The sequence below is a fragment of the Pinus tabuliformis genome, chromosome 7 (genome assembly GCF_031772625.1).
Source record: "Pinus tabuliformis cultivar Carrire ecotype Pingquan chromosome 7, CPIR1, whole genome shotgun sequence".
NCBI classification, from domain to species: Eukaryota; Viridiplantae; Streptophyta; class Pinopsida; order Pinales; family Pinaceae; genus Pinus; species Pinus tabuliformis.
The window spans coordinates 280,383,169-280,410,260 of record NC_142293.1 but is presented as its reverse complement, the minus strand read 5'-3'; the positions used below and the strand labels follow the sequence as shown (position 1 = coordinate 280,410,260).

At 39.3% G+C, this 27,092-nt stretch overlaps 1 protein-coding gene across 1 annotated transcript in view; it reads right to left on the bottom strand.

Moving 5' to 3' along the window:
• The window catches only part of LOC149246963 (uncharacterized), a 200,736-nt gene extending 177,348 nt beyond the window's left edge, over nt 1-23,388 (bottom strand). Inside the window, exons 1-2 of the mRNA XM_089458067.1 lie at nt 23,082-23,388; nt 22,822-22,967 (exon numbers count right to left, since the gene is read on the bottom strand). Of these exons, the coding sequence (XP_089314193.1) occupies nt 22,822-22,967; nt 23,082-23,142 (207 nt within the window). The 5' untranslated portion in view covers nt 23,143-23,388. The remainder of the gene's footprint in view (nt 1-22,821; nt 22,968-23,081) is intronic.
• Nucleotides 23,389-27,092: the final 3,704 nt, after the last annotated feature.

Sequence of the window (27,092 nt, the reverse complement as noted above, 5' to 3'; positions counted from 1 at the left end):
AAGCATAGCATGTCAAGTCAAGATTTTGTTTGAGTGATGCGTATATTTTTAGGAGGGTCATGATAGAGGAGTTCGACAACCAATGTCACTAACATCAAGGTACATAGAGGGATTGGTGCTCTTGATTAAATACGAGTTCCATACCCTAATACATGACAAAATTCAATGGAAACATTGCAATCCCCCAATCCTAAAATCCTGAAAAACTGATAAGTCTGCTGGATTTTGAATGAAATCTAAAATTCTACTTTCTCCATATGAAATCCAATGAGAACGAAACCACTCTCAAACATCCTGAGTCATTTCATGGTAATGTTAATAATTTAAATAAAAGGATGAAAATGAAAATTAAGGAGAATGTCACTTTTACTTTAAGAATTTAACATTACCATGAATAGCATATCAATACTAAGGCCTAGACTTGATCATTAAGTTGCCCCACTCAAAAACTATTTGTTTCTTTCAAAAAAAATTGCATTTCGAACATTACTACAAAAAAAAAATGCAAAAAAGGCAAAACGCTCCCGAAAAGGCAGGGAACGAAAAAAAATTTAGGGAGCGCGCTCCCAAAATCGCTCCCGAAAACTCAAAAACTATTTGTTTCTTTCAAAAAAATTGCATTTCGAACATTACTACAAAAAAAGGCAAAAAAGGCAAAACGCTCCCGAAAAGGCAGGGAGCGAAAAAAAATTTATGGAGTGCGCCCCTGAAATCGCTCCCTTTTCGGGAACGCGCTCCCGACCCGCTCCAGCCCGGAGCGCGGATTGGGAGCGGGAGACGGGGGGGCGCTCCCCCGCAACATAGGTCGGATCACTTCATGTCTAGAACATATCATGACTGTTGGCTTGTAAGTTACAAAAGTACATAGTAAAGAAACACACTTTACCTAACTCTACACTAGACCAAGTTATACTTAACTATTTCCTATGTGTCGGAATATCCTAACAAAATTGGGCTCTCGTAGCAAGATATTGATCCAAGAGGTGGACTCCTCAAGGATCCTGCCCATCTGTAGCTCTTTCGAACTATAGCTCCAAATCAGCCCACCTCCCTCCTGGAGGAATCTCGGCTGTCATGGCGAACTCCTTTTCGATCTTCGCGACTGCAACCTTAGGATCGTGCTTCTCATCCTTGTCCTTTTTCTTCAAAGGACACTGGGATGCATAGTGGCCCATCTCGCCACATCTGAAACACTTCACCTTGGCGATGTCCTTTCGTCTCTGTTGCCCCTGCTGTCCCTTCGATGCAAGCGTTGCATTATCCTCCTCCTTGGGCTTCTTCGACCCACATCTGTTGTTGCTTCCGTCAATTTTGACCTTGACCAGGTCTCTCCTCAGCTCCTCTTATTTTAGAGCTGCCCACATCTCATCCCAATTAAGCATATTGTGAGCTGAAGGAGGATCCCGAGAAGGTGGGGGAGGATTGTCATCCTCGCTATCATCATCTGAAGAAGAACTATTTTTAGAGGTAGAGGGGATAGAGAGAGGTGGCACATCCGCCGAACTAGGCTCGTAGGCCGATATATTTTCAGCAAACTTTACATCTCTTCTAACGATAACATTTTTGGACTTAAGTGGAATAAGTCTATATCCTTTAACATCTTTAAAATATCCAACAAAAATACATTTTTCACTCTTAGGTTCTAAAGCTTTATGTTTCTCATCTGGAATATGGGCCCATGCTTCACTTCCAAATCCACGAAAGTGACTTACATCTAGTTTAATTGAGCTCCATGCTTCTTGTAGAGTGATATTCTTTAAAACCTTAATAGGAGTGTGATTTACTATGTAATTTGCATAGTTAATTGCTTCTGCCCAAAAATTAAGACCAAGTCCTTTAGATTGAAGCATACAATTAGCCATTTCCTTTAAGGTGCGATTCTTCCTTTCAGCTACACCATTTTGTTGTGGAGTATATGGAACAGTATGTTGCATTTGAATTCCATGCTCAATGCAAAAGTTGATGAATTTGTTGTTAACATATTCTCCGCCATTATCTGATCTTAGCTTAAGAATTTGATGTCCAGATTGTTTCTCAACAAAGGCCTTAAAGGCCAAGAACATGCCAAAGACTTCACTCTTGAGTTTTAAGAAGTATACCCAAGTGCATCTCGAGAAATCATTAATGAGAGTTAAGAAATAATTGTAGCCAGAGAATGAAACAACTGGAAGTGAACCATATAATTCACTATGCACAAGTTGTAAAGGGGTTGAGGCGTGCCAGGAGGCACGTTTTTCAAAACTATCCCAATGATGTTTTCCGAGTACACATCTAGAACAAACACCATCTCTGCAGGATACCATAGGAAGACCTGTCACCATATTTTCTTTACATAGATTTTGAAGGGAGCGATAGTTTAAGTGACCAAATCGCTCATGCCAAAGTTGCTCACTTCATCATTATGAACAACAAATACCGAGAGAAGTGTTCATAACCCAAATTTGTTAGACTTATACAACCTTGTAGAATCATTAGCAATGCCAATAGCTAAAATCTGTCTAGGATCTCTTAGGTCCTTAATTACAACATCGTGAGGTGAAAATTCAACAATTTTACCTTCACCTAAATGAGTTATCTGATATACAGATAGAAGGTTGCAGGTTGCAGGATAAGGTTGGAACACATAATACACCATTAAATTGACCATTGTCTAGATAAATAGTTCCAGTCCCTACAACACTAAAAGATCTATCATCACCAACATATATATTTTTGGTGCTACAATCATTTAAAGAAGAAAACACGGCTTTGTTTTTGGCCATGTGATAAGAAGCTCCAAAATCAATGAGCTACTCATGAGGATGAGAAGAAGAAGATACATTTAGTGCATAACCAGACTGAGATGCTTGACAACCACATGCAGAAAGTGTTATTCTTGAAGTTGAAGAGTGCTCCAAATGGATGTTATGCTTCTTCATTGTTGCTTCCAAGGCTTCCATCTTCCTAAAGCATTTGGATTCTAAGTGGCCATCTTGATTACAAAAGTTGCAATGTCTATCAGTCTTCTACCATTTGTTTTTATTTGCCTTATCATTTTGTTAAAATGATTTTTCATTTTGAGGTTGAAATTGCTTAGGACCCTTGTTTGGTTTAGGACCATTCTTTTTAGGATACTGCTTCTTAGGATTCTTTGAATTTGATTGTTGTTGGGCGGCTAAGGCTTTCTTAGAAGAGTTTCCAAGATTAAGAAGACCAAGATGTAAGAGTTTTTCTCGTTCTCTTATTAAAGAATCACAAAAGGCATCAAAAGAGGGGGACTTGTAGTCTTGTCCTTGAGAAATAGATGCTTCTCTAGTAGAATGGAAGGTGGAAACAAACACAGAGTAGGCTGGTCCCAACTTAGTAAGAATGGAATAGATAAGGCTACCATTTTCTTTCTTAACCTTAACACCTTCCAAGAGAGGTCTAAAGGTCTTGAACTTGGACAAAAAATCTTCAATGGAAAAAAATTATTGGGGTCCAACGTAAGAAACTCATTTTCAAGTTGATGGGCTCTAATTTCATCTTTAATTCCAAAAACTTTAGTGAGTTGCTTCATTGCTTCATTAGGGGTATCAAGTTCTACGATATGGAATCTAAGGTCTAGAGAAATAATCCATATCAACCCACGTGCTTGATCTTGTCTATTTTCGCATTTGGTTGCCTTATCTTCATCTTTAGGTTTAGTTTATTGGCCTGAGGCTATTTTGTAAGACCTTTACTTCTAAATAAATCCACAATGTAGGACCACCATTGGAAGTAGTTGGTGTTGTCAAGAATAACTTGGCATGGACTTTCCATTTTAATAGAAATTGAAGTTGTAGATGTTGAAACTAAATGTTCCAATCGAAAGTTCTTGAAAAATTAGGCTGATTCAAAAAAAACGGCTCTGAAAACAGCTTCTGGATGAAGAACTTATGGCTTTTTGAAAAAAAGTTGTTGAAGATGCGGACGAAGTGCGTGAATGTGCGGAAATGAATGATAATGTTGTAGTTTTAAAAAAATCCTCCCCCCACCCTGGCCCCCTTTCCAAATTTAATCTAATTAGCTCACTTAAAAAAGCAAAAAAAACATGTGACTCATTTTTATAAACAAGTGAAAGTCACTTTTACAATGGTACTTTATGAGCTACCCACTAAATTGTAACTTAAATAAAAGATAAAGAGACTTTAGAATTATAAGTGACTCACTTTTTATAATGGGGGGGAACACTTTTACATAAAGTAACTTTAAAACATAAGTTACATGTGCTTTTTGAAAAAGGAACTCAACAGAAAGAAAGACTTGAACCCAAAACCTCTATTCTCATAAAGTAACTTTGGACCAAGTGAGCTAGTTTAAAAGGTTAATAATTTTTGGAAAAGAAGAAGGGGTCACTGAAGCTTTGGGGTGCGTGCTTACATGAAAAAACTCTTTTTGCCTCCAGATTTTAAAAATGACGTAGCTAGGGCTACCGGAAACCTTTTCGCGTGAAACGAAATGGGTTCCTCACCGGAACAGATGCTCCTAACACAATAGAGCAGTCCTCTCGGCCCGAAAGCAATCAGTAACAGTAGATCTAAGAAACAACAGTCGGATGCAGTTGTATCGGCTTCCGATTTGGATCACCAACAGATGCGGCCCTCAAATAGCTCTGATACCATGTAGGAATTTACAGGGTAAGTTCCTCAAATAGAACACCAAAGGACACCGCTCATAAATAGATCACAGAGCAATACACCAGTATTCTTGATGTGGTTAAAACCCTCAAAAAGAGAAACAATCGGCCTGAACCAACGCGGCTACTTCAGGGAATTTATTAATAAAAGAAATCAAATTTACATAAGCTTCTCTCATGAACAGTTACCCTACAAATGACCCTCCATGCTCTTTATATATAGAGATCATGGACCAATCGGGTGTTAAGCCATGGATCAAGTGTCGGTAATACCGAGGAGAGAATGAACCGTTGGATCACTTCATGTCTAGAACATATCGTGACCATCAGATTGTAAGTTACAAATGTACATAGTAAAGAAACACACTTTACAAAACTCTACACTAGACCAAGTTATACTTAACTATTTCCTATGTGTTAAAATATCCTAACAAGTGGGTTACATAATTTTTTTTTAAAAGTGAGCTAATTAGATTAAGTTTGGAAAGAGAGGGTATTTTTTTTTAAATATAACATTATCATTCACTTCCGCACATTCACTTGCTTCATCGGCATCTTCAACAACTTTTGTTCAAAAGGCCATAACTTCTTCATCTGGAAGCCGTTTTCCGAGCTATTTTTTTTAACCAGCCTAATTTTTCGAGATCTTTCCATTGGAACACTTAGTTTCAGCATCTACAGCTTCAGTTTATGTTAAAATGGAAAGTCCATGCCAAGTTATTCTTGATAGCACCAACTACTTCCAATGGGTATCCTACATGGAGGATTTATTTAGAAGTAAAGGTCTTATAGAATAGCCTCAAGCCAAGAGTCTAAACCTAAAGATGAAGATAAGCAAGCCAAATGGGAAAATAGGCAAGATCAAGCACGTGGGTTGATAGGGATGTCTATTTCTCCAGACCTTAGATTCCATATTACAGAACTTGATACCCCTGATAAAGCAATGAAACAGCTCAATAAAATTTTTGGAAATAAAAATGAAATTAGAGCCCATCAACTCAAAAATGAGTCGCTTGCGTTGGACCCCACTAATTTTTATAAATAAGTTCTTGAATTGTAAAAAGTGAACATCCTTATCATGTACAATGGAGTGCGAGTGTAAAAGTGCAATTAACCAGGGATGGGCCCGTTATCACATGCATTAACAACCTTGGCAAGGTCCAGCCAAGCTGCTAAGTGGTAAGCACACAGTAAATTGTCACCTCAATGCCATCTCATCTCAGTTTAGGCCAACTCCTACAATGCCATGAGGGATATCTCAATTTACACACACTTCACTAACAAGCCTAAGAGACCAATGCCTAGAAATACTAAACATGGTGAAGGTTAGGAGTTAAATGAAATATAATGCTAAGTTTGATATATGATTTATGACTGCAAAAATACAAACAAGCATACAAAACTCACTCAAAATACATAATAAATAGTTATCTTTGATGCTTGAGAGTGAGGGAAAGATACAAATATCAAGTGAGATGACTTATCCTTGATTTCCACTTGATTTGTACCCTGATTGGGACAAGCTTGCGGCTCTACTACACTTCCAGACATGTAAAATAACCAAAAAATGCAGTCATTCCAAATATGGAGTGCCTTTGAAGCAATCCAAAAGTGTGGAAAGTTCACACTAGGATGATGGATCCTTAGGTGATTTAGCTTGGGGACAAAAATAAGAGTGAAAATACAGTTCATCTATGAATAAAATGTAATTAATTGACAAATTACAGCAATCTGAGCCTAACTTGCATAAAAAGGGGGTCCTACCCCCCTAGGGACAAAAATGAAGAATGTCATAATGAAGGTGAAATTTTTTGCAACACTTAAGTCAGCTTTAAACACTTCTAAATATCGATAATATACATTTTAAACACTTAAGAAATGTAACTAGGGCTTCAAGGGGTAGGAAACAACGTCTCTCACAAAACCCTATGAAAGGAGCCTTACCGATCCTTGAGAAGATGTAGCTATAACCAAATTTTGGAATAGTGAAGGCACCTTCAAAACCCTCAAAATGATGTTAGACACTCTTTGAAAAACATTAAAAAATAGGGTTGCTTTTTCCTTCGGCCTCTAGATTATTAATATGGCACAAATCCCAAGAAAATTGCCTAAATCAAAAATATAATCTATTAACTTTCTTTTAGACAAGAAATAAAAGATTTTCAATGGTTTACTTTTCATTTTTGAAGGTTACATTTTTCTATTTTTAAATTTTTTAAGTTTTGTATTTGAGTTTATTTTACAATACTATAAATAAATAACAGACAACAACAAGAATTTTGAGAAAAAATAATGAATGTTGGATTAGGGCTTATCTCCACTAGGGCTATTGGGGTCAGAATGAATGTCACATTGAAGTTGGTTAGTCAATGCTTATAGATTAGGGCAAAGAGGTAGAACCTTAGAAGTTAAATTACCTCTTCATCTAATGAAGACAAGTTATGAAACCAAGCCCTGCTAGAAGGGATCCCTCCAAGGGGAAAGCCTTCAACCATAAGATCAATTATGGAATGAAATAAAATCAAACCCTTGTTGAGGAACCTTTGGGTATGGCCCAACAAGGAGTTTTAATCCTTACCTCACACCAACAAAGGAGAAGTGAGAGATTTACCCTAGATGTCTCCCTCCAAGTGACAAAGTTGCCCTTCAAATGGATCAATCTTGATAGCCTTGTAGTAGTCTTGAATTAATCACAAAATTGCCTTTGAAAATTATGCGAAAAGCCAAGGAAAAGGGACTTCAAAGTTAACACCGACACTTGATGAAAATAATTAAATTGTGGGAAAATGATCTCAACAATTCACAACGAACCGAGAGAGTGAGCTCTCTATTTATAGATGAGTTCTCAACATCTCTCCTCCTTTTGATCCTCAGTAAAAGAAAGATTGATTTGTCATCCACAAAAGGTTTGAAGACTAAGTCATTACAACAAATAGCTTTACATAACTTGAAACCCTCATAAAAGAGGTGATAAAATCCTCTAAAGGGGGCACTTCCATTAAGCATGGTAATGACTTTCCAAGTCCAAACATCCTCACTCAATGGTCAATCTATTAACTAAAACCAAGATTATCTCAAAATTTTGCATATTTTTCAAGACCTAAAGACTTGATGAATATGTCGATAGTTTGATTCTCTACGGGTCAGTATTGCATCTCAATAGATCCATCCTCTACAAGATATATGATGAAGTGGCAATGTGTCTCAACATGCTTGGTACGCCTGTGGATGATCAGATTCTTGGCTAGTTTGAGCACCTCTTGATTGTCATAGTGTAGCCATGTTGGTTCTATCTATTGCATCTTCATGTTTGAAAGCATCCTCCTAACTCAAACTTTCTCACATGCTCCTTACATTGCTTCTCAATATGCTGCTTCTATCAATGAAAGGGATATTGTGTTAATTTTTCTTGAAACTCTGCAACTACTTAGATGAATTACTGAAAACAAGGCAACTGAAAACTGAAACCAAATTTACTTTCACTAAGATACAGATCTCCTTAACAATTATAACCAGTAGAACAAAAACACCAAAGATAAAAACACATGCACACAAATTGAAACACTTTTTACCCAGGAAACCCAAATAGAAAAACTTGCTTTCTTTGTCATGGTATTTTATTGATTGTTCTTGAGCAATTGTATCTATTACAATTCACACTGCTTCCTGCAGTGAGCAACCTGTCACTGAGAACACACTTGTTCTCCTGTTTAAATAGCCTTGACTTGCCCTTGCAATCCCTGCTCCTACTTCCTTGCACACTAGAATCCCCTATTTCCTTGCGCACTAAGCTCCTATTTCCTAGCGCACTTAGAGCTCCTATTTCCTAATGCAAATCTCCTATTTCCTTGCGCACTTATGGCCTCCTAAATCCTTGTGCACAAGCTCCTCAATTTTGCACACAACCAAAGAATGATCTCACAAACTTATGATAATCCTGTGGTTTGCATTCACATCAATTATGTTAGTGAATGGCACCAAGCCCTATTTCAGAACCATTGCAATGCTGGTTCAGATCCTATTCATCAAACATTGTTTCTACTTCACTCATCGGTTGTGTTGTTACCTTGATAGGAGCAGCAATGTGCCACTTGAACTAACCTTCGAGATAGGAATCTATAGCACTTTAGTGATGACTGTAATAAAACTTTCACCCACGACAACAAATTAAATCTTATGTATTGCTTGCCCAAATCTCTCGAATCAGAGTTTGTTCTTAATTGATATTTATTGATTGGTTTAGTCATATTGACCTCAAAAGCAAGAAGGAGAACCGAGATTCAAGTTTGAAAGACGATAGGTTTCTCATTATCTTTAGGAACTGAGCTTTATGAAGTGTATTTGCAATCCGATAGCAAGGTGTTTCTTCCCCAGTATTGGAATTCATGGTGGAGACTCTACTGCTTATAGGGTACGTTGTAGCCAATCATGCGCAGAGAGGATGGACAGTATTCAATATCAATGAATACAGGGTGGTGAAGCATATTTTTAGTCTAAGAATGAGTGCAGAAGACAATGTATTTTTATTCTAAAATAAGATTTTGCGTTGATAAGATGGATAGGACATACGCCCACCATCTACGGATCAGTGGTCACCCTCCTCTACTTCTGATGAATTTTATGTAGGTGCCTCAAGTTAAGTGCCAACATCTGTTGAATGAATGCAATCAATACAGATGTCATGAATGTGAAAAATCGGTTACCCGATTCTTACTGCAGCAAAGTAATAATATTTCACCTACTTGTTAAATTACTTGATCAAGTTACTTGCAGTTTTCTATGGCAAATATTGAAATACATACACTACAGCCTACACAAAATAAAATACTACGGAAACTAAATACTGCACTGGAGAGAAATAAACACACACATCAACACAGTGGTTTTTGGACAATGTCCCTGGAAAAACCCAACTTGGGAAAACAAGTGCAGCAGCTGAGGGTTTTAATTATTATGCAGTAGTAAATCTGAGTACAAATCATTGGATGCCCAAACTGCCTATCTGATACAAAGAACTGTTGGCCAAGAGTTAGTGAGAAAAATTCTCACAATGATTCAAGAGATCCAACACTGATCAGGGGTTGGCTAGCTGGCCCCACGGTGCCTCTAAGCAACTTCTACATCAATCCTACACAGATCTACGTCACTCTGGCTAGGCTCTACATCACCTCCTCTGTTGATCTCTTGTTGTCTAGAAATTCGACCTCCTGGCCCTTCGATCGCACACCCCGGCTTCTGGCACTGAATCTCGATTCTCCCAGTTGTATTTTGAACTCCCTCTGAAGCTTTGCGCTGCCTCACTGAACTGCTCTATGCCCTCTCTGCTTTGCACTCTTTGGATCTGGAAAACTCTCCTCCGGACTACTATCCCTGCCCCTCACTGCAAGAAGATCACTCGACCTCACTCCGGCAACTCAACGCTGCTACTCTTGAGAAATCCAATTGTTGATCTCTCCTTTGATGTGTTCTCCAAGTGCCCATCGAACTCCTTATAATCTCTTGTTGGAGCTCCGGCTACCAAGATTAAAACATAATCAAGGGCTAAGATTAACTAGGAGTTGATCCTCGTCTTCTTCTAGAAGATTCACAACTGATTTAATTAATATCCTTTAATTAACCATATTTCCTAAGTTTAGACTTAGGGAACCATTTTAAAAAATTAATTATTTTAATTAAATCATCTCTAGGTGGAACTTTCCCAAACGATTTATGGGTATTGGAGAATGCATGTATCTTAAACTCTCTACAAAATTTTGAGGCTAGAGCACATCCGATGCTACAGAAATCAACACTCGCTCTTAGCGAGGAATGTGCTCTAGTGTTGCAACCCATTGAAGCATCACTCTAACTCTGCAACACCTCTTGTTGCGTTGCTGATGTTTGGCTGCTGCTACCCACCAACCACTGCAGCATCTGCAACAGTCTCTCATCTGCTACTGCTGCTGCCCATCCTATAGCTTTCTGAGGCTACAACTCTAGATCACCCTACCTCACCCCTGGAGGCATCTCGGCAATCATGGCAAACTCTTCCTCCAACCTGCAGGACAGCCTGTCGATATCAGAAGATGCAGCTTGATGATCCTGCTTCTCCTCCTTGTCCTTCTTTCTGAGAGGACACTGAGTGTTGTAGTGGCCCAACTCACCACACCTGAAGCACTTGATCTTCAAAATGTCCTTCTTTCTTCTGCACTACTCTCGCTGCCCCTTTCACGCAATGGCCACGTCCTCCTCTTCCTTTATTGCTTTCGCCCCACTGCTGCTACTGCCACTGATGGTGGCCTTCACGAAGTCACGCCTCATCTCCTCCTACTGCAAATCAGCCCATAAACATTCCCAATCTGGCAATTTCTCTCTGCCCAGGATGCTCTAGACGAAGATTTTCCGATCTTCAGAAACGTTATTCAGCTATAATCATACAAACTCTGAGGGTTGGGGTGTTGATCCTACTGAAGACAGTTGGTCCCGAGCATCCTAAAGCCTTGTAAGGAAGGGGTCCACATGCTCCCCTTTCTGCATCCTCGTGCATCTCAACTTCCCCACCAAGTACATCTTCTGCAGTTGGGAAAATCCTTTGTATAGCGTAGCTAAGGCTTCCGACATCTATCGGGTAGTATCCTTGTCGGCTATATGGGATAATACATGATCTCGAACCCCATCGAGAATGATCCTCTTAGTCTTCGCCATCTCAGCCTTGTACTTCTTGAGCGGATCTACATCGACCGATACAGCTACCACACTATCGACATAAGTTTTGAGATCATGCTCATCTAGAAGGCAAGAGATCCTAGCCTTCCAGATCACATAGTTGGAGGCTCCGTCCAACCGATCTTGATCTCTCAACCCAGTTGATGCCATCTCTCCTGAAAAAAGTCGAATTGCTCCCTCTTCTCCTCTGCACAGCTGCTGCCCAACTATTCACACTCCCTTCTGGAGTGAGAAATCTCGCACACAGCTACTGTTGCTCTACTAGAAAAATTTGGACTTCTTGGCTGGAAGTCCTCTGAGGAAGAAATTCCCTCAGTATGTGTTATTCTCTCCTTCTGACGCTATTCTGCCAGCAATTGCTACAAAATATCTGCATCCTAGCTGAAGATCTGCTCTGCAAGGAAAATACGTTGCTCCCTTCTGCCTCTAGAAGGCTTCGATCTGGAAATCGAATTTCTCTGTCAACTCACTTAGAGAAATCGATCTTCCCTCAAAACTTCGACCTCCTTGGCCCAAGGACTGCACTGCCTCTAGGGTTTCGAATTGTTGCCTCTACAGTAATTTCGAACTCCCTTCTTCCTTTCTACAACTGAGCTCTTCTGCTCATGATCTGTGCTCTGATACCATGTGAAAAATCAGTTACCTAATTCCTACTGCAGCAAACTTATAACATTTCACCTACTTGTTAAAATACTTAAACAAGTTACTTGTAGTTTTCTACGGCAAATACTGAAATACATACATTGCAGCCTACACGAAATAAAACACTGCGGAAACTAAATATTGCACTGGAGAGAAATAAACACACACATCAACACAGTTGTTTTTGGACAATGTCCCCGGAAAAACCCAACTTGGGAAAACCAGTGCAGCAGCGGAGGGTTTTAATTATTATTCAGTAGTAAATATGAGTACAAATCGTTGGATGCCCAAACTAGCTATCTGATATAGAGAAATGCTGGCAAAGAGTTAGTGAGAAAAATTCTCACATTGATTCAGGAGATCCAACACTAGTCAGAGCGTTGGCTAGCTAGCCCCATGCTGCCTTTGAGTAGCATCTGCATCAATCCTACGCAGATCTGCATCACTCTGGCTAAGCTCTGTGTCACTTCCTCTGCTGATCTTCTGTTGTCTAGAAATTCGACCTCCTGTCCCTCCAGTCTCACACCTCGCTTCTGGCACTGAATCTCGATTCTCCTAGCTAGATTACGAACTCCCTCTAAAACTCTGTGTTGCCTCTACGTTGCCTCACTGAACTGCTCTATGCCCTCTTTGCTTTGCACTCTCCTGATCTAGAAAGCTCTCCTTCGAACTACTATCCCTACCCCTCACTGCAAGAAGATTACTCGATCTCACTCCGGCAACTCAACATTGCTACTCTTGAGAAATTCGATCTCTGATCTCTCATTCGATGTGTTCTCCAAGTACCCATCGAACTCCTCCTTATAATCTCTCGTTGGAGCTCCAACGGCCAAGATTAAAACATAATCAAGGGCTAAGATTAACTGGGAGTTGATCCTCATCTTCTTCTAAAAGATTCACACCTGATTTAATTAATACCCTTTAATTAACCAGATTTCCTAAGTTTAGACTTAGGGAACCATTTAAAAAAGTTAATTATTTTAATTAATTCATCTCTAGATGGAATTTTCCCAAACAATTTCTGGGTATTGGACAACGCATGTGTCTTAGCCTCTCTGCAAAATCTTGAGGCTAGGGCACATCCGATGCTACAGAAATCAACAATGAATACTGCCCAATATGCTGTCAGATCTATATAGGAAACCATACCCTGTTGCTAGTCCAGAATAGAGATGTAGGCTTGTAGCACTGATTTAATGCTATCATAAGTTAGAACAGTTGAAAAATAGGCTGTTAGACCTGCCACTGACAGGCTGCCGAGGATAGTATGTAACTGCCCACTGGATGCTGTCATAAATGATGAATGTTCCTTGCTGTGCCCTCCATATGTGCAGTGCCCTCCTCTTCATCAATTGCCTCATTCCGCACACCTTTTTCTTGATTGATAGTGTCGTATCCAGTTGCACTCATGTGTATCAAATTTATAATTCTTCAACGCCATAATCTGTTTGTGATAATTGTGTAGAGTGCTTCTATCTCTAATGCTTACATATGTAATTCCTGCAGCTGCAATTCCCTTGAACAGATGAGCCTCATTAGCTTCATCTAGTGCACTTGTATACTCATCCAACAGAGCAGACTCTGGCTCTGCACGTAGCAATAAAGCAAACACAAGTTGTTGCTGCTTTGTAACCTCAGCTGCATGGAAATAATCTGTAGCAGACTTATCATCCTTATGAATTGAGAAAACAACTTACCGTTGGATTGCTGAATTTGGGAGGATTCGGGAAATGATAAAATTTCTCCCAGGTTTTCTAGATTCTCTTTGTTCTTGGCTCTAACGTCAATAAAATAATGAAATGGGGCATAGCAAAGCTTTGAAGCACTATGCTGACAACAATCTTTTGAGTCTTGACCCATGTTCCTTGTAGCTTCATCAGAACATGAAGATACGCTAACATGACTTGGCAAGGTCAATTCTTGCTCCTCTGGAGTCTTTGACCACCTTCACTGTGTTCATTTTAACTGTGCCATTGCCTTTAGCTGCTACAACTAACTATTACATCCGATCCATGTTTTCTAGAACTTCTATAGTCTCTTGGACTGCATTTTCATCATGTTTTGTTTCAATCAATCTTGTCATTGTCATCCGGTAGTTGACAATTGCTTTGACAAAGCTCCAAAATGTGCAGATTAGCATCTGCATCTTCAACACCTTGTAATTGAAATAATGAAATGTTTAAATACGAGTCATGCCATTTATCAGTGGCCAGATTCTAATCCGCCTGTTGATGTTGGAGGGTGTAAGAGTCCTTTGAAATTCCCAGCAATAATTCAAAACTCTCCACCTCCATGCCTATGTTCATCACCATGCATGATGCAGTGAGTATTCTCAGCCCTGAAATATGCCTTGAGATATGGGATAGCTAACAGTTTAACACTTGAATTGCACATAGGTGCAGGTTCAGTGATAACAGGACTTCCTTCAGAATGTCTCCTATTGTCCCTTGTATGCCCTCGGTATTTTGAGACTTCACTAGGGACAACCCTACAGAAATGGAACACTCTTGGTACTTGTGGTGCTTTGTGGCACCCCTACAGAAACGGGACACTCTTGGTACTTGAGGTGCTTTCGGACACCCCTCAGCAGGGTGCATCCTTCTAAACACACACAAACTAAAAACAACAGGAAACCCTAACCTTGCTTTTTCTTCTCTATAAAACCCTACCAAACCCTAATTTCTGTAGTTTGAGTACATTAGGTGGTTGAAATTAGGTTTTCATGGACAAGCTTTCAAAGGTTGAAAAGTGTGGATGGTACCATAATAAAAGTACATTTCAGATCTAATAAGCAATCTTTCAGTGAAAACCTGCATAAGTTACAATCATTTTTCATACCTTTGGTTGAAAACTTTTAGAAATAGTTAGATTTGAACTAGGGATCAACTATCTTCATATTGCCATAGATGATGTTGATAGCTTCCACAAGAATATCGAAGCAGAGATCCAAGAAAAGGTTGATTGAGAGCATGAATAGTTTGCTGGGGCCTAGTTCCATTTCTTTTTCGGTTATTTCTAAGACAATACTGACTCTTTGCTATCTAGATGATGGATGTAATAATATGATGTATCAATTGCATTTCATTTTGATTGGAAGATAGATGATTCTACAAAGAAAAATAAAATAATTATCCTGTTCCAAAAACCAATTTCCAAATTTTGTAAATGTCGTATGGAATCTGCATCATGGATGTTGCTACTTTGATTGTATAAAAGCGTCATTAATTATGCATTAAAAAACTTGATATTTTTTATATTTAAAATTTATATTATATTATTTTTATATTTTTTTTTATTTTAAAAAGGGTCCCCTGTGTCAGGCCCCCAACGTCCCCTCGTGACCTCGTGACATTCCCTAAAATATGGGGTCTCTGGATTCTCTGGAGTCTGCACACATCCCAAGACATGTCCCAGCATTCCTAAAAGTTTGGGAAAAATTAGAAAGAACATATAGCAGTCAAAGGCACGTAGGATCCCCATGATTGACATAAATCTAGTGGGAGTTGTCTAATGAACAGTTACAAATAATTGATAAGATCCAGCATTATTAATGTGAGGACCATGATTGAGTGACATTTGTTGTTGTTTCTTTTTAGCAATTTTCTATTGTTCTATTGTAAGTAAAAATTTAACCAAAATATGGTGTCTTAGGTTCCCAAATTACAAATTGTACTCCACTCCTATTGTTAAGGTAGGACTCTCTTCTTCTAGCAGCTCGTGAGTTCTTGTGTATAGCTTTTATCAGTTTTTCATCGATTGCAAAGGCTAGGGAATCCACACAAGCCTCTAGGTTAATTTCAACTGCTCCGAGTCTCATGTTAAACTGTCACTTCTATATTTCTATTGATGATATTCACTATCTTATCTTCCTTTTTATGATTCAGTAACTTTTCCCACACCTATAAAGGTGAGTAAAAAGCATTCTCATGATTGCTTGTTTCCACCAAGATGTTTTCTTCAATATTTCAATTAGCCTCAATTTCCACATTTGGAACCCCCTACAGCTTTCTTAATGTTCTACAACACCAATTTGCGTAGATGATTTTCTTGTATTGTCACTACCTCCTCCCATTTGAGCATAACATTCACGTCTTTGTTCATTCAGCATGATAGCGTCTTCCTAATACCATCTAGGAGCCCTCTATCTACAGGTGATTTTAATTACAAACCATCATGTATACAACAAAGACAAATGCCAGGTAAAGCATATATGGCTATGGTTTTACCATTGTAGCAAGATTCAGCCATATTGGCCTTAGCTGTAAAATTCGGTAGTAATATGAAAATCTGTAGATTTTTGGTACAATACAAACACAGTATAGTCAACTTTTTTTTATTGTATTTGATAATATACCTCAAGTATTTGATCTCCGATTATTCATATACCCAAAATAAAAACAGACCAAAAATCTCAGAACTATTAAAATAATTTATATAGATTCATCACAAGCTTTCAAAAACTTCTATAAATTAATTGCAAAATTTTAAGGGATGGTTTTTTTCTACTTTATTGAGAATTCTTGAGATTTAAATTCTTCTAAATTGTGGAACAAAAATGTATATTTTAGTATTTATGAGTTGTATACTTCCTTATAGGAGCTGTACTTGATTTTTTTCATTACATATATTTTCCTTAACAAATCATATTAGGGCAACACCCTGGGCAAATTTATAGACAAGGCTAACAACAAAGATCAGTATGATTGCGCCAGAATTTGCGTGGAGGTAGATCTAGAGATCGGGCTACTGGAAGCCATCAAAATAAGCGTAGGTCCCTGGACTCATGTGCAGAAACTTGATTATGAGCAGCTGCCCTTCAAATGCCGGAAGTGCCACGTCTATGGCCATTTTGCCAGAGACTGTCCGTCCAATGGTGTGGAAGAAAAAGGGAAAGAAGAGGGCTGGAACCAGGTAAAGCGCACCAAAATCTCTCACAAGAAGACTGCAAACGCAAATGCTAAAGCTCCACAAATGGGTCCTGCTCAGAAACCAACCATGGAAGGTCAAGGGAACAAATTCGAGCTTCTAGGATCTGAAATCATGATCTCCCAAGAGGTAGAGATCCCAAAGGAAATTTCTCCATCCAAAGCTTCCCCCTCCATCAAAAGTGGAAGTGCAGCAGAGAGATCCAAAGGCAAGATCTCAGAAGAGGAGGAGGAAACCCAAGAATCTGAGGAATTAGAAGAAGAAGGAGAAATAGGAGACTCTCAATCCTCTCCTAGAAGATCCACAAGAGGATGCAAGTCTGCAAGGGAAAAAAGAGAACAAGAAACCTACAAGGACAAGCTTCAGGGCAGCTAGCCAACTCTAGAGAAGCTATTGGCAAAAACCCCGAAGACGACGAGGAACCAATCTCAGGGCTCCAAGGGAGCCCTCCACAACAAAAATAAATGATGAAGATAGTCTCCTGGAATTGTAGGGGTATGGGCTCTAGAGCCAAGGAAGAAGCAATGAAAAGTTTAATAAGATTGGAAACCCCGGACATCCTCCTCATCCAGGAGACCAAAATGGAGGACACAACTTTCCTCCAAGCAAGTAAAAAATTTTGGAATAAAAGCGGAGCGCAAGCAATTTCTGCCCGTGGAGCTTCGGGAGGGCTTGGGTCACTCTGGAATCCAAATAAGTTCTCATTAATCTCTGAGACTCTGAATACCCATTGGATTTTCTTAAAAATGCAGCATTTAGAAACTAAGGAGTTCATTTGTCTATTCAATGTGTATGCTCCTAACAATGCAGGTGAAAAAAAAATTGTTGGATTCCATAAAAAGTCTGGCAGATCTAGGGAACCTGGAAAATATCATCATAGCCAGTGATCTCAATCTCACCCTCCTCTCATCAGAAAAAAGAGGAGGCAGCATTGTAAGGGATCCAGCAAGAGAATGGGCGGAGGATCTCATGCAGGACTGGGACCTGCTAGACATCAAGCCTGTTACTGGTAAGTTTACTTGGTCAAATAAGAGAGTTGGTCCTGGGCATATAGCGGCAAGACTTGATAGATTTTTTGTTCAAAGCTCCTTCCTGCTTCTTGGGCTAGAGGCTAGAATGCACATCCTTCATAGCAGTGTATCAGATCACAAGCCCATTAGTCTTGAGCTGCTGGCTCCCAAGGACCTGGGGCCTATCCCTTTCAGATTCAGTTCACTATGGACTAAAGAGGAAGACTTCATGCAAAAGGTCAGAGATTGTTGGAAAGACCCAGTCAAGGGTTCCCCATTTTTTGTTTGGGAGGAAAAACTTAGAAGAGTAAAAGCAATGCTAAAAAACTGGGTCAAGACCTTGCCCAACCTTGCTACTGAAAGGAAAAAAATTCAAAACGCCCTAGAAACGCAGCATCTCCATCTAGAAGCAGCCGAAATCACCAAAGAAGAGCTGGACAAGGAGTCGCAGCTACAACAGAAATTTCATAAGGCTTGTTTGGCTGAAGAAGAATTCTGGAGGCTCAAATCCAGGAGTCTATGGCTCAAAGCAGGTGATAGAAACTCCTCTTTTTTCATAAGCAAGCTCAAGCCAGGAAATGTTGTAACTCCATCTCTGAAATCAAAGAAGAAAACTGCACTTTAAAGGATTTTGCCAGCATCAAAAAGGTAGCTTCCGAACATTTCAAGAAGATGTATAGTGAAGACATGGAGGCTGGCCAAAGCTCTATTCTCCTGGACATTGTTCCCCACCTTATCACTTCTAGAATGAACCAGCTGCTTGAAAGCAAAATCAACAAAAATGAAGTCAGGGACGCCCTCTTTGCAATGGATCCCGACAAAGCCCCGGGACCGGACGGTTTTACAGCTAGATTTCTCCAGACCTGTTGGCAGATTGTGGAGAAGGAGTTCTTTAAAATGATTCAAAAGTCCCAAGATTGTCAGAAAATTGGAGGTTGCACAAATTCAACTTTTCTCGCCCTCATCCCCAAGGAAAAAGGAGCAAACTCATTCAATAGATTCCGCCCAATTTCCTTATGTAACATTGGATACAAAGTGATAACCAAGGTGATAGCGAACAGGTTGAGAAATATCCTCCCCAAAATCATCCCGGAGAATCAAGGAGGATTCATTCATGGCAGACAGCTTGTGGATAACTTCATCCTGGTTCAAGAGGCGATCCATTCCAGTCTTCACCGAAAAGAAAAAGGTATGGTCATTAAACTAGACCTAGCAAATGCATTTGATCGAGTAAGGCATAGCTTTTTGATAGATGTTCTGCATAAGTTGGGTTTTGGCCAAAATATTATCAACTGGATCTGAGCTTGTATCTCGGAGCCCTGGATTGCTCCCTTGGTAAATGGTAGGGCTGTTGATTTCTTCAAAGCCTCTAGAGGGCTGAGGCAGGGGTGTCCCCTCTCACCCCTCCTCTTTATGTTGCAGGCTTCTATCCTCAGCTTTTATTTAGATAAGAAACAACAAGATCAAGAAATAGTTGGCCTGAGCATAGCAAGAGGGGTAAAAAACATCAACCACGCCCTTTTCACTGACGATACCTTGTCGTTGGGGGCTGCAACTCCACTTTCAGCAACCAGATTTAAAGAAGTGTTGGAAGTTTACTGTGAAGTCTCGGGCAACGAATTAAATAAGGGCAAATGTCACATCTTCTGCTGGAATATCTCTTTCTCATCCGCAAACTCCATTGCCAGATGTCTAGGTTTTGCAGCCTCTTCAAATTGGACCTCTTTCAAATACCTTGGCCTTCCCATCTTCCACAAGAGGGCCTTGAGCAAAGACTGGAATCCTCAGATAGAGAAATTCAAATAAAAAATGCAGGCCTGGGGATCCTCTTGGCTCAACATTGCTGGCAAAGCAGTGCTTATCAAAGCAGTACTCAGTAGCCTGCCTTTATTCCAATTCTCTGTTCTCTTGGCACCTGGGGGAATCCTCAAGAAGATGGAGGAGCTAATCAGAAAATTTTTCTGGAAAGGAGGCAAACAAAATGAAAAGAAGATCCCTCTAGTCAACTAGGGAATTGTCACCAAACCGCTTCAGGAGGGAGGGCTGAATTTCAAAGATCTCTGTGCTCAAAACTTAGCCATGGGAGCAAAGTTGATTTGGAAAATCATAGCTCCCAAACCAGGTTGGGTGCATTTAGCACTGTGGAAAAAATACTTCAGAGGACAGAGACTCCGATGCTTGGATCAGCCCAAATCCCACCTCAGAACCCCATTCAACATGCTCTGCAACAAAGCTGCCCCTCTGATAACTGCTCACTCCTTCTGGATACCTGGGAATGGCAAATCTATCAACCTGTGGGACGACAGCATAATGAACAGGCCCCCGCTGGCAGAATCGATCTCCATGACTGAGCTGAAGAATTGGATGAAGGACGCCAACATTAAAACGTTGTGGGATTTTTCGAATTGGAACGGTGACTGTTGGTCTAGATGGAAGCAGCTCCCGGTTCCACCCGCACTGCAAATCGACTTCGCTGCGTTCCTTAACAATATGCATGGTCTGGCTCCTTCCCACGCTCGGAGGAATGATGTGCGAGGCTGGGGTCCACATCGGGATGGTTTCAAGGTCGCTCTGGGCTACGTCAAATGCGTGGAAAGGCCTCACGTCCCTCCTAATCCAGCACCTTGGTTTGGCATCTCGAAATTTCCCTCTATCCCAAAAATCGACCATTTGTGCTGGCTGCTCTGCCATCAAAAAATCCTTACAGATGACAGGTTACAGAAAAGGGGCTTCTCCGGCCCTTCAAGATGCACGTTATGCAAAGAAAGCCCGAAATCCGCCCTTCATCTCATGCTAGAGTGCAAATTCGCAGGCCTTATCTGGCAAGAGCTTCTTGGAACCTGGAATTTTAAGTTCGCCTTCCCCTGTTCTGTCCCGGACCTGTTTGCTGGATGGTTGGCCAGATACCTAGGCCCAAATCCAAAAAACAAAATTATCATAGCAGCTTGGACTGCTCTTCCTAAATTCATCAGCTGGCAAATCTGGTTAGAGAGGAATAGAAGGATATTCAGAAATAAAGAACAGGATTCCAAACTTGTTGCAAATACAGTGAAATGTCAGTTAATTGATTGGCTGAGAGACAAAAGGGATGATACAAATCTTTGTCAGCAAGATATTGAGTTTGGTGTTGCACTCAATCTCCAATTCCAAAAATCGACCACCATTCCTATCTTTATCAAAGATTGGCAAATCGGAAAAAATGAAGAAGAATCTCAGTCCTCGATTTTCAAGCAAACACTTCCTTCTCTCTTCTTTGATGGGGCAGCCAAGGGAAACCCAGGAATTGTTGGCGCAGGAGGGCTCATAATAAACTCAGAAGAAACTTCTATACACAAATATGCTTGGGGACTAGGTCACTCCTCAAGCATGCAAGCTGAAGCGATGGCCCTTCTCCAAGGGATCAAACTTCTCAAAGAGTTGGGACACAAAGAGGCAAATGTCTTTGGTGATTCGCAGGTCATCATCAAAGCAATGGCGACCAATACTAATCCAGCAGATCTGCGTCTTGCTAGGACGATTACAAGGATCAAAGACATGACAAAGGCCCTGAATTTGAAATTCTTCCATGTACTGAGAGCAAACAACAAAGAGGCAGACATAGAGGCAAACAAGGCAGTCCAGCTATCTGCTGGGACTATTCTCAGAGACAAAGAAACCTCATGGGATCCAATCCCCTAATCTTCCATGTTTTACTGCATTTTATTGAAACAGTTTGTATGCGTTCATAAGCTCGGGAAAGCAACAGTAATAGATCACATTATAAAATGTAAAAAGAGGCGACTCATAAGCGTATGTGCTATGTCCCTCTTGTTGGAGAGGCGCTCAGAAACCAGCGTCACTATCTATAACCGGAATTGTGGCTTTTTGGCAAAAATCTAATGAAATCCCATAACCGTTTCTGTAAAAAAAACAAATCATATTAGAATTCAACTTCACATACAAATATTGTTATTATGGTTTTATCTCATTGAAGGCCATGGGTGGAGACTCTGTTATACTGCTAGACAGTTAGTTCGATAGATCTTGTGGTTGTTCTAAGCAATGTAAACCAATATTAATATGTACTTGCAAAGAAGATTTGCGCTTGGTATGGACCTCTCAAGTTGCAATGAGAAAGTTTATACATGATGATTAAGAAACTACGTATGAGCAAGATAAAATTTAGGGTTTAAATTTTGTTGGTCAATTTTCTGTCCTTTTCAAAATAATAGGCTAATTTTTATTTTTTGCTAAAATGATTCACCCCAAGAAGAATTTATAGTAAAATTCGCCTACATTTTGTAATAATTATATATAAATCTCAAAATTTTGAATATTTTTATAAAAATATTACCAAACATTTACTAATTGATTAAGATTTGATAAACTTTGAGATGAAATGAATCCAAACGCGAAAAAGTATTTTTGAACCAAACGATTTCAAAATTTGAGCTTGCAATATGTCCACACAAGCTATTGGCGGTTACCTCGCAGAAGTCCCCGGTCCAAGGCTTCGGCCATATCAATATGTAAGATGTTTCCAATTCCACCCCAGCACAGCATCCGTGTACCAGTGCAAGTCCAATGATAACGGGTCATTGGTGGAAGACACGGTTTAGTACCCTAGGTTGCACATTTCGAGCTATTGGACAAACATACCCATATATCACCTAACTAACTATTTGTGGGATATAACCAGTATACTTCAAATTTTACTTCAAAGCGCCATTTGTGCAGACATCAACAATCCTTGTGAATGAAAATTCAACTAGGCATTGCCTGACAGTCTTGTTGATCTGCTGCAGTTGCAGTCTTTTTTCTCTTCAAAGCACAAACCCTCTAAGCTCATTGCAATTCAACCGAAAAGAGATATAATGGCTTTGTTCAGCAACAATATTATGTCAAATAGTAAATAACACATACCAAATCAAAAAGTGCTTCCTCCTTGTCGCGAAGAGATAGTGGGAATTGCAAGGTGTTCTGAAACAACTGTGTGCATTTTTCCAAGAGGGGTACTCTTTCTGGGCCATTGGATTTCCTTTCGGCCTGCTGTTTTAGCTTGCTCGCTTCTGCAACACAGCCCACCCCATTATAAGATAACTCCACATTATTATTTATGCTATATTTATGACTCTGGGCATCTACGGAATTAATATCAATCGATATGATGTTCTGATTCCTACCGGCAAGAATGGATTCATGGCGACTGTTGCTGTCACCCTTTCGGTTCCGGCCACGACCCATAATCAGTTTTCTAGTTTCAGTGCAGAGATCTTCCAATTTTCCTAGTGCTTAGTGCTTCCAGCTTACAGTTATGCTACCTTTTCAAAACCTGAAACCTCCGGAACTTCAAATTCACATGATACAATATACATTTAAGGTCTTCTCTATCCATGCCTTAGTCCTCTTTGTGCCTTTCAAGAGCTACACGCCGCACAGAACATGCAGGTGGTTGCTCAAGCCTGCGATTGAGATTAAGTCTATTTCTGATTTCATATTATTGGTGTGATGAAAAATTATTTAGGTTTAAATAAAATGTTAAAGTTGGGTAGGGTGTAAAATAGGATATTTTTGGCCCTGTGTGGTCCAAGCAAAATGTGATTCATGGAGTGATTTGGTGGGGTTATTCAAGTCATAGAGTGATTTGCTGGGGTTATTCAAAGTCATAGAGTGATTTGTTTGTTTGTTGTTACTCAAGTCATAAATTAAATGTGAGTCATTTTAGAGTTCACACTACCTAATAAACAAAAGGAGTAAGATGTATAATTAAATTAATAATCTATATTAATTTAGAAAATTATCAATTTGTATATTGATTTAGAAAATATAACAAGTACATATTTATCACTTATTTTGTATCTAAAAGGGTTTAAGGAGATATTCATGTTTGTGTCATTGTTATGGAGAAATTTAAGGAGATATTCATGTTTGTGTCAATGTTATGGAGAACTTTATGCTAATTTGTAAATCAACATGTATTCTAGTTTGTATAAATATATGAATTTGATTCAATTTGCATAAGAGGTCCAAAAATAATACAATAATGTGACTTATGTTTTTAATGCAATTATTATTATTATTATTATTATCTCATTTTAAGGTCACGACCAAACCAAACACCAAATTGGTGTATGAGCCCCCTTGTTTATGGGACAAGGAACCCACTCTCCTTGCAAAAGTCTACAAAGGCATACATACTCTACCCCCATGTGGTTTTGAACTTGTAACCTCTTAGGAGACAACACATGCTATTAACCATTAGGCTCACAATGCAATGTTACATAAGGAAGCATTCAATTGGCACCCAACAATATTGATAAGATAATTATTCATTTAGATGGCATATGAAGCTTATGATTTTCTACATTAAATGGTTCAATGTCCCACCTAACCACAAATACTCTAAGAACACTCCTAGTTTCACATGTCCAATTTCTTAGATTGCCTCCCAAGCAGGGGAAGTGAACAACCCATTTGTGTAACACCCCCTCCCCACTCATTGGATAATCTAGTGCTCCCCATGAGTTTCGCGACATGACATAATCGCCTCTCGTGGATCTGTTAACTCTCGCAATGCATCTGTTTACTAACACCTACGAATTTTGGTGTTGCGGCAATTGTGATTCCAACAAGTGGTATCAAAGCCAAAGGTCTCAAGTTTGAATCACACCTAGATCGCGCTAGGGGAAGAGTGCAAGACTAGAATTTACTCACACTCATGGAGATGTAAATGGTCTTCATAGTAAGAAACAAGTATGAAAGAAAAAATCATGGTAGCTAAATAATAGATTTTTGATGCAAAGTAAACCTTAGAAACATTCCAAATACATTATGGGAAACATTTCCACCACTTCTAGAGGAAACATTAATGACCAAAAAGAATACAATTATCTCGTAATCAAAGGTTTTCTTTTTCCATCAAACTTTTTGATGTGAAATTTACGACAATTGCACCACATATCCTTATGGTGTTTATGATTTGCAATATGACCAACATGTAAAAAATGCATTGCCAATTAATAAACATATTTAGACTTAGTAAACATTTCAAGAGAAAATAGACCACATAGATTAATATATTGGAAAGTAACTAACAAATGTAGGTGAATATACTTGGCTATTTAGTTATCAATTTCCTTCTATGTAATGTTGGTATCTTTATTATGACGAATCTATTTAACCAATGTATCCACCCCTTTCCCTAATAACATACCATAACATTATATAAATTGTTTTATCAATATCTTCATGCAATCAAGATTGTTTGCAATGTATAAATGCAGAGCATCCCACTCTCAACCAAATGTATGAAAGAGAATTAATCATTAATAATTAGGCACCATAGTAAATCTTAATAATTAATGACCCATAATAAAAGTTAATTAGGTATGATATAGATAAAAATGGATAGTGAAATATAACATAGATATATAAATCCTACTCACCATTCACTTTCCTCATTATACCTTTCTCCAATAGGACCTCCCCTTCAATATTGTTGATGGAGTCGACATCCCAAATATTGGATACGTTCATATTTGCTACTAATTTTGGAAGATATTGATTGATATACCATACAACGCTCCACTGTACAACCCTCATGACATGATGTTTGTCTAACAAAAGGATTCAATGATTTCAAATGTCTCTACACTATCCACGTTGACCTCATATGTATAGGTTCACATATTTCAATCTCCTCAACTTGGTGTAAGAGGTAGTCACGATTGTGCAATGAAAAATGTTAGAGGTTGATAATTTTTCATTCCACACATTAGAAAAGGAATTTCTCTCTTCCAATACTTTATATCCCTTATAGATTTGTTTAGATGAAAACCATGTACACATGATGCAAGAAAATCACAAGTTTCAATAAAGAAGTGTATACATTGCAAGTAAAACACATGTCAACGAGTTTCACAACTAAAATTTTGCATAAAGATCATTACTTACCTCATTGTGCTGAGAGCGCTCTCCAACTCAGTATGGAAGAGATGTTGTAAGATTATGTTATGTTATGTGATGTGATGTTATGTAAACATTTTGACTCGGTCAAACTATATAAAATAAAAATAAAAATAAAGTACATTTTTTTTTGTAAGCTTGGTGGTTCCTTTCTATTAATTTTCGTAAATAAGGCAGGTTACATCCATATATCCATGAGTTAGGTGGCCTCAACCTGCCCAGTGGGAAACCAAGTCTGTTGGCCACCTATCTGCAAAATAAGTCATCCATAAACACAAAATAATAAGTTTGTCCAACCATGCCATATACACCTAAGAGTCTTTGTACTTCCTATGCGCTAGATAGTTGTAAACGCAATTGTAAATAAGTCTATATCTACTTAAAAACATTCAAAAAAGAGAATTGGGGTACGTTGTCACTAATCCTCATCATCCGAGTCAACTGGAGCGGGTCCTTCACATTGGAACCAGGAAGCGCCAAGTGTGGAATGCACGGGATGTGTTGTTCGATCTGGCTCAATCTTCCACTCTATTGTTGTAGTTGAAACTGAATTTTTTCCAATACCCTCATGAGCTCTGACTTCTCTGAGTTTCCCCGAGGGCCTTCACGCTGCTTTGAATGGGCATGTGCACACTGATCAGGAGGAGATCATTCTATGGCCTTCAGAAATATACTTTTCATCATCCAAAATACACGAATTGGTTGTTGATACTCGGTTACTCTCCCCCTCATGTACCTAGGGTCCGGTGCAACCTCTTGCCACTCATCTAGGTCCATCTCAAATTCTTCCCCAACCTAATGAATTTCCTCCTCCCAATCTACAATTAATTTTTTTTACCAGATTCGAGCTGGTGGCATGGTAGGCCTAAGAGGCATCCTAAATGATGCTCGTTACCACCTTATGCCCACAACCCCTCCTTGTCGCCTCGTTGGAAGAACTGGGTCTGGTGCCCTGAGCCTTAGTTCTCTCTTTTTGCCTCTCGTGACCTATGTTCCTAACTCCATTGCTTCTTTCCCCCTTCGCACACGCCATACTGCTTTCTCAGATTGTCGACTTCTCCTCTCCTCCCTATATTTTCCACTCCACTCTTAGCTTGGGCTACGAGACGGAACTCAACGTAACTAGTGGTCTCGTCCCTCCAGCGGACCTACTACACAGTCACAGGATACCAACCAAGTACGAGTCTCCTTCCAATGTTTGTCATAGTTTGAAATTCACCACAAGATTC